The sequence below is a fragment of the Pimephales promelas genome, chromosome 8 (genome assembly GCF_988280905.1).
Source record: "Pimephales promelas chromosome 8, fPimPro1.hap1.1, whole genome shotgun sequence".
Lineage (NCBI taxonomy): Eukaryota > Metazoa > Chordata > Actinopteri > Cypriniformes > Leuciscidae > Pimephales > Pimephales promelas.
Window position 1 is genome coordinate 1,671,504 of NC_142776.1, and position 13,749 is coordinate 1,685,252.

At 35.8% G+C, this 13,749-nt stretch overlaps 1 protein-coding gene across 1 annotated transcript in view; it reads right to left on the minus strand.

Moving 5' to 3' along the window:
* The window catches only part of plxna1b (plexin A1b), a 148,141-nt gene that overhangs the window by 46,440 nt on the left and 87,952 nt on the right, over positions 1 to 13,749 (minus strand). Inside the window, exons 10-11 of the mRNA XM_039656574.2 lie at positions 6,189 to 6,389; positions 709 to 805 (exon numbers count right to left, since the gene is read on the minus strand). Of these exons, the coding sequence (XP_039512508.2) occupies positions 709 to 805; positions 6,189 to 6,389 (298 nt within the window). The remainder of the gene's footprint in view (positions 1 to 708; positions 806 to 6,188; positions 6,390 to 13,749) is intronic.

The following is a 13,749-nucleotide window of genomic DNA, read 5'->3' on the forward strand; positions in this document are numbered from 1 at the left end:
GAAAAAAATATATATATTCTAACAAAAAAAAATTTGATTAAAGTGTAAAAGTAAGTAAACAAACAAGTAAATAAATAATATAAAAGAAATTAATAAAAATGGCATTAAAATAAATACATATGTATAAATAAATAATTAATTAAAACTAAGAAAATTAATAAATAAGATTAAAATAAGGAAACATTTGATAAATAAGTATTGATAAAATAACTAAATAAATTAATAAAAAAATAAGAAAATATAATAAGATTAGTGCAGACATCCAGTGAAGGTTGCTAGGCAACTCTCTGCAGCATCCAGTGAAGGTTGCTAGGCACCTCCCTGCAGCATCAAGTGAAGGTTGCTAGGCAACTCTCTGCAGCATCAAGTGAAGGTTGCTAGGCAACTCTCTGCAGCAACAAGTGAAGGTTGCTAGGCAACTCTCTGCAGCATCAAGTGAAGATTGCTAGGCAACTCTGCAGCATCAAGTGAAGGTTGCTAGGCAACTCTCTGCAGCATCCAGTGAAGGTTGCTAGGCAACTCTCTGCAGCATCATGTGAAGGTTGCTAGGCAACTCTCTGCAGCATCCAGTGAAGATTGCTAGGCAACTCTCTGCAGCATCACGTGAAGGTTGCTAGGCAACTCTCTGCAGCATCAAGTGAAGGTTGCTAGGCAACTCTCTGCAGCATCAAGTGAAGGTTGCTAGGCAACCCGCTAAAGCATGGTTACCTTGCATGTTGTGAGGGTTGTCGATGATGAAGTTTCCGTTCCACACCACAGACAGTTCGACGGGGAGATCGCTGATGTCACTTCCTTCATAGTTATACTGCAACACAAAAATGAATGTAAAGGGATTAAAACACATGAATAATGAAGATCTTTATCAGCTCCTGAGGTCACATGGGACTGTTCTCGACCTCTGCTCTGTTTTATTAATATGATATGATTTATTTAGGGGCGGCTGCATGTGTGAAGGGTTTACAGGACTACACCAGTGGTGACTACACTCTGTGGTCAGAACATCCGATCACTCTCATCAGCGCCTCAGAGAGAGAGAGAGTCTGTCCTCCCGCTGGACGCAGAGAATGTGTGTGTGTGTGTGTGAGTGAGAGAGCATGAATCACTGAATAGAGATTAATGAAGAAGAACTACACAGAAATAAATAAATGAAATGCTTCAGAACGAGAGGGATTCGGTACCAGTCGTGCTCAGATAATTGGTTATTTTGAGAGCAGGCCTGCACCTGTTGTTAGAAAGCAAAGCTACACACACACACCAGAGGTACGTGTTCACTAAGCGCACACATAAGCAGTGATACCTGTCTCAGTATAAAGCACACACTGTCATTCATTATTTCCATTTGCACCCGTGAGCCACGGATAATTAACTAAGCACTAATGATTTGGTCTCTCATTAGTTCAGAAATGAAAGATGATTTATGGTCTGAACTAGAGCTCTGGTCGGTCTTACATGTACAGTATGTTATGGTAATGTATTCTCGCCACAGGCTGCAGACGTGAGATCGATTCATCAGGCGAGAGACGGACACGTTTGAGCCGCCGGTTAACCTCTCACCGGCCGGGGAAGACCAGCGCACGCATAATTAAATTAAGGAGAAATGACGCGGCGAGGCTGAAGACTGTGTGTGTGTGTGTGTGAGCGGCCTGTGTCAGATGATAATCATTGCAAAGAGTTTCATTTCCTTCACTAATATATGTGTTCTATATAAAGAAACACAGCAGAACGTCTCACCAACATCAGTACGGTGAACCAACACTGCTACAATATTAAAATACCAGCAGTGAAAACTCAAAAACCTATGCATAAATAATGTAATAAATAAATCAATATTGCGAGTGCATAAATAAATAAATGTATTACTGTATGTATTATATTTCAATTGCCTAAATGAACAAATATTGCGAGTGCATAAATAAATAAATGCATTAATGCATGCAAAAATATTGTTAGTGCATAAATAAATAAATGCAAAAATGCATACATAAATATTGTTGGTGCATAAATTAATACATTAAAGCATGCAAAAATATTGTAAATGCATAAATAAATAAATGCAAAAATGCATACATAAATATTGTTGGTGCATAAATAAATAATGCAAGTGCATAAATTAATGGATTAATGCATGCACAAATATTGTAAATGCATAAATAAATGCAAAAATGCATGCATAAATATTGTTAGTGCATAAATATTGCAGGTGCATAAATTAATGCATTAAAGCATGTAAATACATAAATGAATGCATAAATAAATAAATGCATTAATGCATGCACAAATATCGTTAGAGCATAAAGTGCATAAATTAATGGATTAATGTATGCACAAATATTGTAAATGCATAAATAAATAAATGCAAAAATGCATGCATAAATATTGTTAGTGCATGAATAAATAATGCACATGCATAAATTAATGCATTAAAGCATGCACAAGTACTGTAAGTGTAAATACATAAATTAATGCATAAATAAATAAATGCATTAATACATGCACAAATATTGTTAGCGCATAAATTAATGCATTAATACATGCAAAAATATTGTAAATGCAAAAATGCATGCATTACAGACAAAAGCAATATATGTTGTGTGTGTTCTCTGTACTCAAGAAGTGTTCATCTGATGTCGTACAAAAACTAACCCTGCATTACTGATAAAGTGTCGTCATAATCAAACGAAGGCATTTGATGTACCATGTTAAAAAAAGATGAACATTCTAATATTCTTTAAAAAAAAAAAAAAAACTAAAGTCATTTTCCAAAACAACTAATAAAATAAAACCATTTATGAACAACTGAAACTAAATTAAAAATAAATTGGAAAAAAAAAAAAAACTTGTTATCTATGAAGACTCGTGCCATGTGATGTGATGATCTAGAGGCGTTCAGCTGATGGTTTAATGATCATGTCCTTCCTCTGACCCGGCTATTGTGTCCTGGAGCGGGACGTCTCAATCCCCCGACGCTAATATTGGGTTCTGTATAATCCCACAGTTCTAGACTCAAGTATAAAGCCCAAACGGTTTTATATAAGGAGAAATGTCTTAAACGAGTGCATAATACTTTCATGTTTAATGGATTTGATTTGCTTATTCAAAGGTATAGACACATAAAAAGCAACATAGATGAGTACAGAATAAACAGTGTGGTGAATTAAATTCCACAGCGTGCGGTTTATGGTTTTGTCATATACGTCAGAAGAATACATCATTTTGATTCATCTTCACATATAACTACCATTAAAACCCTCCATATTCAGTTATAAACTTTATTTCTCCTGAGTGATTAATAATTTAAAGCAGGTCTATATCTGCTGTCCCGACACACACACACACACACACGTTTCTAAAAGCCTCTTCTGCTCTTGAACGCCCCCGGCTACAGTCTCAGTCTCTCCTCTTCCTCTCTTCCTTCATTTTTCTTTACCGTAGTATCCATTACTGCAGTGTCGCTCACACACTGTAATTAATCATCATTTTTTATCGGTGTCTCCTCTAATTGGTTCTCATCAGAACTTCTGCACACACACACACACACCTGCCGCCGCCATCAGCTGTACGAGAGCCGCTCTATTAGTTTCTATTCTCCGTTCAGCCTGTTTTCTGACACACTGATAGAGCTTCATAAAGGAAGATGAATTAAACAACGAGAGTCTGTGCTGATAATGTACATCAGTCTTGCAGTCTTCAGAAAAAAATGTATTCACACACACACAAACTATTCAGCAAGGACACATAAGTGATCAAAAGTGACAGTAAAGACATGATTTCTGACGGATCATGTGACACTGAAGACTGGAGTAATGATGCTAAAAATACAGTTTTCATCAGAGGAATAAATTACACTTTACTGTATATTCACATAGAAAACGGTTATATTACATTGCAATAATATTTCACTGTTTTTACAGTATTTTTAGTGAGCAGAAGAGTGTATGTGCTCAGCTCAGGTGTAAATGTGTAATTATCTAGCTTGACAGCCCTTCAAAACACACTTCCCATGAGCCTCTCTCCCTTCCTGCTGTGGTTTTCCCATGCAACCGTGTGTGTGTGTGTGTGTGTGATGCAGTTTTTGGGTCGGTTCTGACCACTAGGGCGCAAGAATAGCCTTCAGAAGGAAACCATCATAACACAATACATCCGTATCGTCCAGAGAGAAACACACAGCCAAACCCAGACAACCAGAGCCCGCGTCCAACAACACACACCCATCGAGACAGGCCTGTTCATAACGCTCACACTCCTGCAGCAGGACGAGTCCTCCTCCATCTGTGCCGCCCAACGAGACACTGTGAGTGTTTGCATTAAATACTGTTCTCATCTGCCGCTCTCTCTATTACATCAGTGTAAGAATAACACACACTCACTTTTATCTCTACTCTGGATAAATAATCAGAACACACACACACTCTCGGTCTCTTTCTCTCTCTCTCTCACTCACACACACACTTACACACATGCTCTCTCTTCCTCTCTCTCTCTCTCACACACATTCTCACACACTGTAGATAAGCATTCTCATTATTGTACTGATCTGTTAAGCTGGTGTTCTCAGGAGTGTGGCATGCGCTGGTGTGTCTGTATGTACATGTGTGTGTCTGATATGATTGTGTGTCTGATATGATCATTTGTCTGATATGATCATTTGTCTGATATGATCGTGTGTCTGATATGATTGTGTCTGATATGATCTCATGTCTGATATGATCGTGTCTGATATGATCACGTGTCTGATATGATCTCATGTCTGATATGATCATGTGTCTGATATGATCACGTGTCTGATATGATCTCATGTCTGATATGATCGTGTCTGATATGATCACGTGTCTGATATGATCTCATGTGTGATATGATCGCGTGTCGGATATGATCATGTGTCTGATATGATCGCGTGTGTGATATGATCGCGTGTCGGATATGATCATGTGTCTGATATGATCATGTGTCTGATATGATCGTGTCTGATATGATCACGTGTGTGATATGATCGCGTGTCGGATATGATCTCATGTCTGATATGTGTCTGATATGATTGTGTCTGATATGATCTCATGTCTGATATGATCGTGTGTCTGATATGATTGTGTCGGATATGATCATGTGTCTGATATGATCATGTGTCTGATATGGTCGTGTCTGATATGATCATGCGTCTGATATGATCGCGTGTCGGATATGATCTCATGTCTGATATGTGTCTGATATGATTGTGTGTCTGATATGATCGTGTGCCTGATATGATCGTGTCTGATATGATCATGCGTCTGATATGTGTGTCTGATATGATTGTGTGTCTGAAATGATTTGTGTGTCTGATATGATTGTGTCTGATATGATCTCATGTGTCTGAAATGATTTGTGTGCCTGATATGATTGTGTGTCTGATATGATCATGTGTCTGATATGTGTGTCTGATATGATTGTGTGTCTGATATGATTGTGTGTCTGATATGATCATGTGTCTGATATGTGTGTCTGATATGATTGTGTGTCTGATATGATCATGTGTCTGATATGTGTGTCTGATATGATTGTGTGTCTGATATGATTGTATGTCTGATATGATCATGTGTCTGATATGTGTGTCTGATATGATTGTGTGTCTGATATGATTGTGTGTCTGATATGATTGTGTGTCTGATATGTGTGTCTGATATGATTGTGTGTCTGATATGATTGTGTGTCTGATATGATCATGTGTCTGATATGATCGTGTGTCTGATATGATCACGTGTCTGATATGATCGTGTCTGATATGATTGTGTGTCTGATATGATCATGTGACTGATATGATTGTGTGTCTGATATGATTGTGTGTCTGATATGATCATGTGTCTGATATGATCGTGTGTCTGATATGATCATGTGACACGAGCTCAGCTCTTTGATTCAGACCATCGGATTCAAACTAACCGTCCATCTAAACGTCCATCAACTCTTGAATGGTTGTGTACACCAAACCTTGTATGTTTGTCACAATAAGTAACTATCCTTTAAAGCGTTTATCAATGTGATGTGAGACTTAAGTATTAATTAAGTAAACGAATAACTTTTTTACAACAAAAAACTCACTTAAGCTGGATAGTGATGCTATTTTCTTCTGGAAACAAACTTTGTTGCATTATTATCCTGCTTTGAAACAGTCCTGTAGAAAGCGCTGTGTAAATAAAGCTGACTGGACTCACAGTGGTTTTCTGGCACTGGATGCTGGAGCTGTTGAAGCGCAGCGCCGTCACACTGTGTGTTTCGCCCTGGATGTGAAACACACACTCGTAGTTCCTCTGACCCGACTGCGGCTGAGGAAGGTTTCGGGCCGACAGCGTGATCGGCTTCGGGACGCCCACGGGGACGTAGATCGGGGTGGACGGAAGGATCTGAGGACAATCCTGCAAAAGAGAGGCGGAAAAATGTGATTATCAGTTGACTCAAACAGGGAAATCATTCTTACTAAAACAACAAAACACAGGAAGGACATCGAAGCATCCGTCAGACGGACCAGAGGACATGTTTGACATTTGGTTAAACAAGCCTGATGGGAAACATATGGAGGAACGTCACGCAAAGACCTGGAGGAGAAACAAGCTGGACGCGTATCTGGAGAACGTCCCAGAATACCTCACTGCTCTCTCTCTCTCTCTCTGTGTGTGTGTGTGTGTGGACACTTGAGGAATAAAACATGAGTCAAATCAGCCGAGTCCCACACTAATTCTGTTCAAAATATATCATTTTGAGTCTCTTCTGCTCATCGAGGCTGCGTTTATATGAAATAAAATACAGTAAAAACAGCAAAATTGTGAAATATTATTACAATTTAAAATGAGCGTTTTCTATGTTAATATATGTTAAACTGTAATTTATTCCTGAATTTTCAGCATCATTACTCCAGTCTTCAGTGTCACATGATCCGTCAGAAATCACTCCAATATGATGATTTGAGCACAAGAGACATTTATGATTATTATCAATGTTCAAAACAGTGTCATATTTTAGTGGAAACCATATGTTAATTCTAACATTCTACTTAATTCAACTTTTATTCAACATATAATTTTGAGTTTCTTCAGCTCATCAAGGCTGAAAAATAAAGTAAAAATGTTAATATTGTGAAATATTTTTAGAATTTGAAAAACTATGATGATTTGATGCTGCAGAAACGATATGATTATTATCAATGTTGAAAACAGTTTAATATGATCCTTACATGTATTCGTTAATTCTAACTTTCTAAATGTCACTTTACTGATCAATTTAATGTGTCCTCACTGAATAAAAGTCAAAGTTTAAATCTACTGAACAGTATTTTATAAACAGAATATGATAATTCACTCAGTAATGCTGCACAAAAAACGAGGACCGAAAAAGCTCTAGTTGTGGACCATGAGAACTGTGTTACAGACGTGAATACCTGGAGACGGAGAGAGAGAGCAGAGGAAGAGGAGGATGAGATCTCATAATGCAGTTCAGGAGCACTTTCTTTTTTTTTTAGCGTAAATGACCACAGACACACACTCGCCTGTAATTTCACTTCAGCAACCTTACAGATGGAAATGAGGAACGAGACGTTTAAAGCACAGGAAGGATGTTTTGCTGTTCAACGGAAATTGTAGAAACCATAAATATTTTTGAAGGGCTTCCGCAGAACGCAAACCTTGAGCATATCCAATGACTTTCAGGTGTTGCGTTCAAATGTTCAATTGAGATTAATCATATCTAAAATAAAAGTTTGTGTTTGAATAATATTTTTTTTTATCCTGTGTATAATTATTTTGTATAAATACACACACATGTACAGTGGTGTGAATAAGTTTGGACACCTATGCTAAAGTTGCCTAAAAAGAGGAATAAAAAAATCATCTTTTGGATATTGATCTTAATGCCTTAATTAGAAAAATGAGGAAAACTCCAACCTTTAAGGACACCAATTTTCTTTGTGAATGAATAATGAATCATAAATAAATAAATGTTTTTCCTTAAAATACAGGGTGCTTAAGTCAGGGCACCCCTATGTTAAATTCCCATAGAGTCAGGCAGATTTTTATTTTTAAAAGCCAGTTATTTCATGGATCCAGGATAATATGCATCCTGATAAAGTTCCCTTGGCCTTTGGGATTAAAATATCCCCACATCATCACACACCATTCACCACACCTAGAGATTGGCATGGTTTTACTTCAGTTAGCCTAATAGCTGGTTTGATTTGCATTGAAAGATGATCTTATGGAAAGTACCCCATGCCAATCTCTAGGTGTGGTGGAAGGTGTGTGATGATGTGGGGATATTTTAATTCCAAAGGCCAAGGGAACTTTATCATATATATATATATATATATATATGGCCGGTACATGTTTGACTCTAATCTGAAATATTAGAGTCAAATCCTCATCTTAGAGTGATTCTGAAGGATCATGTGACACTGAAGACTGGAGTAATGATCACAGCAATACATTACGTTACAATATATTCAAATAGACATTTTCATTTTTTAATAATATTTCACAATAGTACTGTTTTTACTGTATTTCTGATTAAATAAATGCATAAGAAACATTAAAACCTTTCCAAACAGTAGTGCACACACAAACACAATACATTATTAATACGGCAGCAAAAGCTGTTCAAAGATAATTGGTTTTCCTTTAACAATGCCATATCTGCTCCTTAATTATCATATCTCCCGCCGTAAAACATTCATATTTGTTCCAGTAAGCAGGGACACACTCACACTCACATCTTTCCAGCGGCCCGAAGCTCAAGCACCATAAAATCCACTTTCCCAACAGCCTCCCGCAATAAGAGGAAAATGAGCCGTAATACGACTTCAAGAAGGCCATCAGAAACCCACTGATCACTCTCCAGTCAGTGTGCTGAACTAATTTAAATGTTTAAAATCAATTTATTAAAATTAAATGGCCTCATTTCAATATTTCTGTGTTAAATTGAATGGAAAGCAAACGTCGTTTAGATGTCAGAGCTCTTCCGTATGATTACCCATCACACACACGTATGACACGAACACGAGACTCTGTCGTTAGCATGTTACTCCACTAATAACTTGATCATCTAAAGCACACGCACGCATGCATACACTGGGAAAAATTAATTTACTTTTTCGTATTAAACGAATAAAGCCAAGGTTTCTCTAGGCGCTGTGTGCTAATCTCGGAAGAAATCGCCTTCAGGATCCCTCGGGACGCTCATGCTTACAAGTTTGGAAATGTGAGTTTGGTCAGTGAAAACGCGAGATGCAATTAGCAGTCTCTCTTTTTCAATAATTGACAAAGACAATAAGCTTTTTAGTGCTTTTTTCAACAGCAGAGAGAAAGCGTTCAGTGCGAAACTGAGGCTCGGAGGATTTTATGATCATTGCACTGGCACAGAAAATGGGTAAAGAAAAACTAGAAAAACACAGAAAAACTAGTATTTTCGGAAAGACTTTATTTTACAGTGTACTTATCATAGTAATAACAGTATATGCATAATTACATCCAACTAAACCTCAACCAAATCTTAACCCTAAATGCTTAATATTACTCAGTCCTTAAATATATAATTACACTGTAACAATGACACCTTAAAATAAAGTGTAACCGTATTTTGACAAATTCATAGCTATTCTTCAACAACAGTATATATATCGAAATGCACAATTACAACTTATTTATTTGATCAATACTTCTCAGTTTTGTTAATGTTAACTAAATCTAAAGCTATTAAAATCAGTAACTGAAATAAACCTGGAAAAAAAAATACAATAAAAATATTAGATGGAAAACTTGTACTTAAAGAACATTTTTTTTAAATTTAATTTAGAAATACTGCCACCATGGCAAGAAACGGAAATAAAACAAGTTCTAAAACTAAAATAAAAATTAATTAAATAGAAATAGAAATATTTAAAGGACTAAAACATAATGACTAAAACAAACTAAAATCAATATTAAAATTATAAAAATACAAATTACTAATTTAAAATTTTAATAAACAAAGCTAAAACTGAAATAAATTAAAGCTAAATAGAAATATTTAACTTAGTTTTATAAACTAAAACTACTATTCAACGACAGTATAAAATACTTTAATAAATTAACTGTTCCATCGAAATGCACAATTACAACTTGTCAGTTTTGTTAATGTTAACTAAAACTAAACCTATTAAAATCATCAGTATCTTAAATAAACCTGGAAAAAATAAAAAAATAAATATTAGATGGAAAACTTATACTTAAAGAACATTGTTTTTTGTTTTTTTTAGAAATACTGCCTCCATGGCAACCAACGGAAATAAAACAAGTTCTAAAACTAAAATAAAAAGTATTTAAATAGAAATAGAAATATTTAAAGGACTAAAACATAATGACTAAAACAAACTAAAATGAATATTAAAATTATAAAAATACAAATTTCTAATTTAAAATATTACTAAACAAAGCTAAAACTGAAATAAATTAAAGCTAAATAGAAATATTTAACTTAGTTTTATAAACTAAAACTACTATTCAACAACAGTATAAAATACTTTAATAAATTAACTGTTCCATCGAAATGCACAATTACAACTTGTCAGTTTTGTTAATGTTAACTAAAACTAAACCTATTAAAATCATCAGTATCTTAAATAAACCTGGAAAAAAATTAAAAACAAATATTAGATGGAAAACTTATACTTAAAGAACATTGTTTTTTTTTTTAAATTTAGAAATACTGCCTCCATGACAACTAACGGAAATAAAACAAGTTCTAAAACTAAAATAAAAATTAATTAAATATAAATAGAAATATTTAAAAAACTAAAACTAATGAAAACATAATGACTAAAACAAACTAAAATGAATATTAAAATTATAAAAATACAAATTTCTAATTTAAAATATTACTAAACAAAGCTAAAACTGAAATAAATTAAAGCTAAATAGAAATATTTAACTTAGTTTAATAAACTAAAACTACTCTTCTTTAACGACAGTATAAAATACTTTAATAAATTAACTGTTCCATCGAAATGCACAATTACAACTTGTCAGTTTTGTTAATGTTACTAATTTAAAATATTACTAAACAAAGCTAAAACTGAAATAAATTAATTAAAGCTAAATAAAAATATTTAACTTAGTTTCATAAACTAAAGCTACAATGCACAATGGGGACTGCAGATGTAAATTAGCCTAAGGCTAACTCTGGTGTAATGCATCAAATGTTTACATTTATGTTATTAATTGCACATGGTCCCTTTAAATAAAAATCAATACAATACAATACAAAAAAAAGAAATATAAAAATGTAGAATATTAATAAATAATAAAACTAACAATGAAATTAAACTAAACAGAACTATTCAAAAAACTAATACCAATAAAAATGACAAATTCACCAAAAAATTTAAAGCTAGCTAAAATATAAATATACAAGCTTATTTAAAATATGAATAACTTAACAAAGAATATTCACAAATAAAATGTGCATGCATATGCTGTTATTTCTCAAAAATATGAATAACTTTATATACTGTAAATCCCACAAAAATAAAAATAACACTGATACCAAGACAAATCCCGACAGGATATTGTGACACTGGCGTTCCTCGAGAGCACGCCTCATGAATATGATCATTCGCACTTCATGATTCACCACAATGCATTCTGGAACAGTCTTTTCCGTGAAGGATACACACGCGAGTTATCTTACGAGACAGCAGGAGCCGTTGCGTATCTCCTGGAGCAAACGCCAACAAGGCCTAAAAATACAGGCGAGGTAGACAGCAGCTCACCGGCTGAAGGAGACAACACGCTAACAATAAGAAGAGCTGCGTATGAATATGAAAGCCATGGAGGGAGGGGAAAGCGTGTGTGTGTCGGCCGCCAAGAACAAAGAAAGTGAGAGGGAAGACAAGAGAGGAAGTAATATAATCAGTCTGATAAAGTCATTTCTCTGCACCTCCTTCTCTCTCTCTCTCTCTCTCTCTCTGGTTTAATTATTCAAAGTGGATTAGATCTGTACTTCAGCTGGCCAATACAGCCCAGCGATGAATATTACATAGACCGAGAGAGAGAGAGAGATAAAACAGGGTGGCGGATATGAACCGAGAAGAAAGGAGCAGAGCAGAGGGAAAAAATGGGCGAACAAAGACTAAAAAGACAGAGAATTGTGGGTAATGGGGTCAGGGGTGACATCAAAGGCCATGTGACCTGTTTTTAAGGTCTCTCTGGATTGTAATTAGTGCTGTAGTCATGACGACTGCGTGTATGACTTCTTTAATCGCGAGTTTAACCAGCTGTCACTTGTCGTCTAGTTGTTCGCTCAGATGGGAAAGAGGAATATCGGCGCGGCGTGACAGGAAAAGTGAGGGAAACGACACCGTAAGAGCAAATCATGTGTTGAAAATGCCAAGCCTCCGCTGATATATTCTCGTTTTTACTTTTAGTCACACGATGAACGATCGCTCCGCTCAAAACTATGAGTATCAAACTACAACACAGTAAAGAGTCACACGTGGCTTTGGAAGGTAAATAAAATCATGTTATTAGCCTATTATAATGGAAGGATCATGTGACGCTGACAGTGTGTTGTGATTGGTCGAGCGCTTTCGAGTGTGTTTGGGAAATGTCCCGCTCGCACCATAACCACCAGTTTAACGCACTACTGACTAACTCAACCAGGCCCCGCCCCTTTATTCTGCGCATGAATTATTATAATGAGGAATATTGTGGTGCTCATGAATATTAAGTAGGCAGACCACAATCGACCTGTTCTTGGCAGAGCTCCTGAGAAAGGAGCTGTAAAAATACATTGAGATGTTTTTGGTACTTATACCACAAATATATAGTTCACTATCCCTTTAAGTTCCTGTCTCTATGAAGCCCCTCCTCCTGAAAAGCACACTGTGCTCTGATTGCTCAAAACGAACACATCACAATATTCCTCATTTAAAGGGCACATATTGTACAACTTTCTGAAGTTTTATTTTAGGTTTTGATGTCCTTAAAGCGACAGTTCACCCCAAAATGAAACTTTTGTCAGTAATGACTGTTCAACCCGCAAGACTTTCGTTCATCTACAGAACACAAATTAAGATATTTGTGATTAAATCCGAGAGCTAATCACTCCTCCATAGGCTTCTTAAAGGATCGAAACTGGCCAGACAAAAGTTACAGTTAAAATAGTCCGAGCGCAGCGGTTCTGTGTTGTACGTCACACGTAGGCTCACTATTGGCCGACGCTGGTCATGTGTGTGATAACCTAGAAACTTTGAGCAGTTTCACTACTTGAAATCTCGAGGCTCACAGAGAAGGAAATGTCGTTATTTTTGTGGTTTTTGCGCACAAAATATTCTCGTCGCTTGAAAAACTTAAGATTGAGCCGCTGTCGTCACTCGGACTATTTTAACGATGTCTTTAATAACTTTTGTGCCGGTCAGTTTCAATCCCTTAAAGGAGTAGTTCACTTTTGAAACAACTCTTGCTGATAATTTACTCACCCCCATGTCATCCAAGATGTCCACGTCTTTCTTTCTTCAGTCGAAAAGAAATTAAGGTTTTTGATGGAAACATTCCAGGATTTTCTCCATATAATGGACTTCAATGGGGTCCAAAAGACAGTTTCAGTGCAAACTGTTCAAAGGGCTTTAAACGATTCCAGACGATGAATAAGGGTCTTATCAAGCGAAACAATTGCTCATTTAATAAATAAATAAAGTTTAAGTTTTATAAGCTCAAATGCTCGCCTTGCTCTGTTCGTGACTCTCCTGTTTGA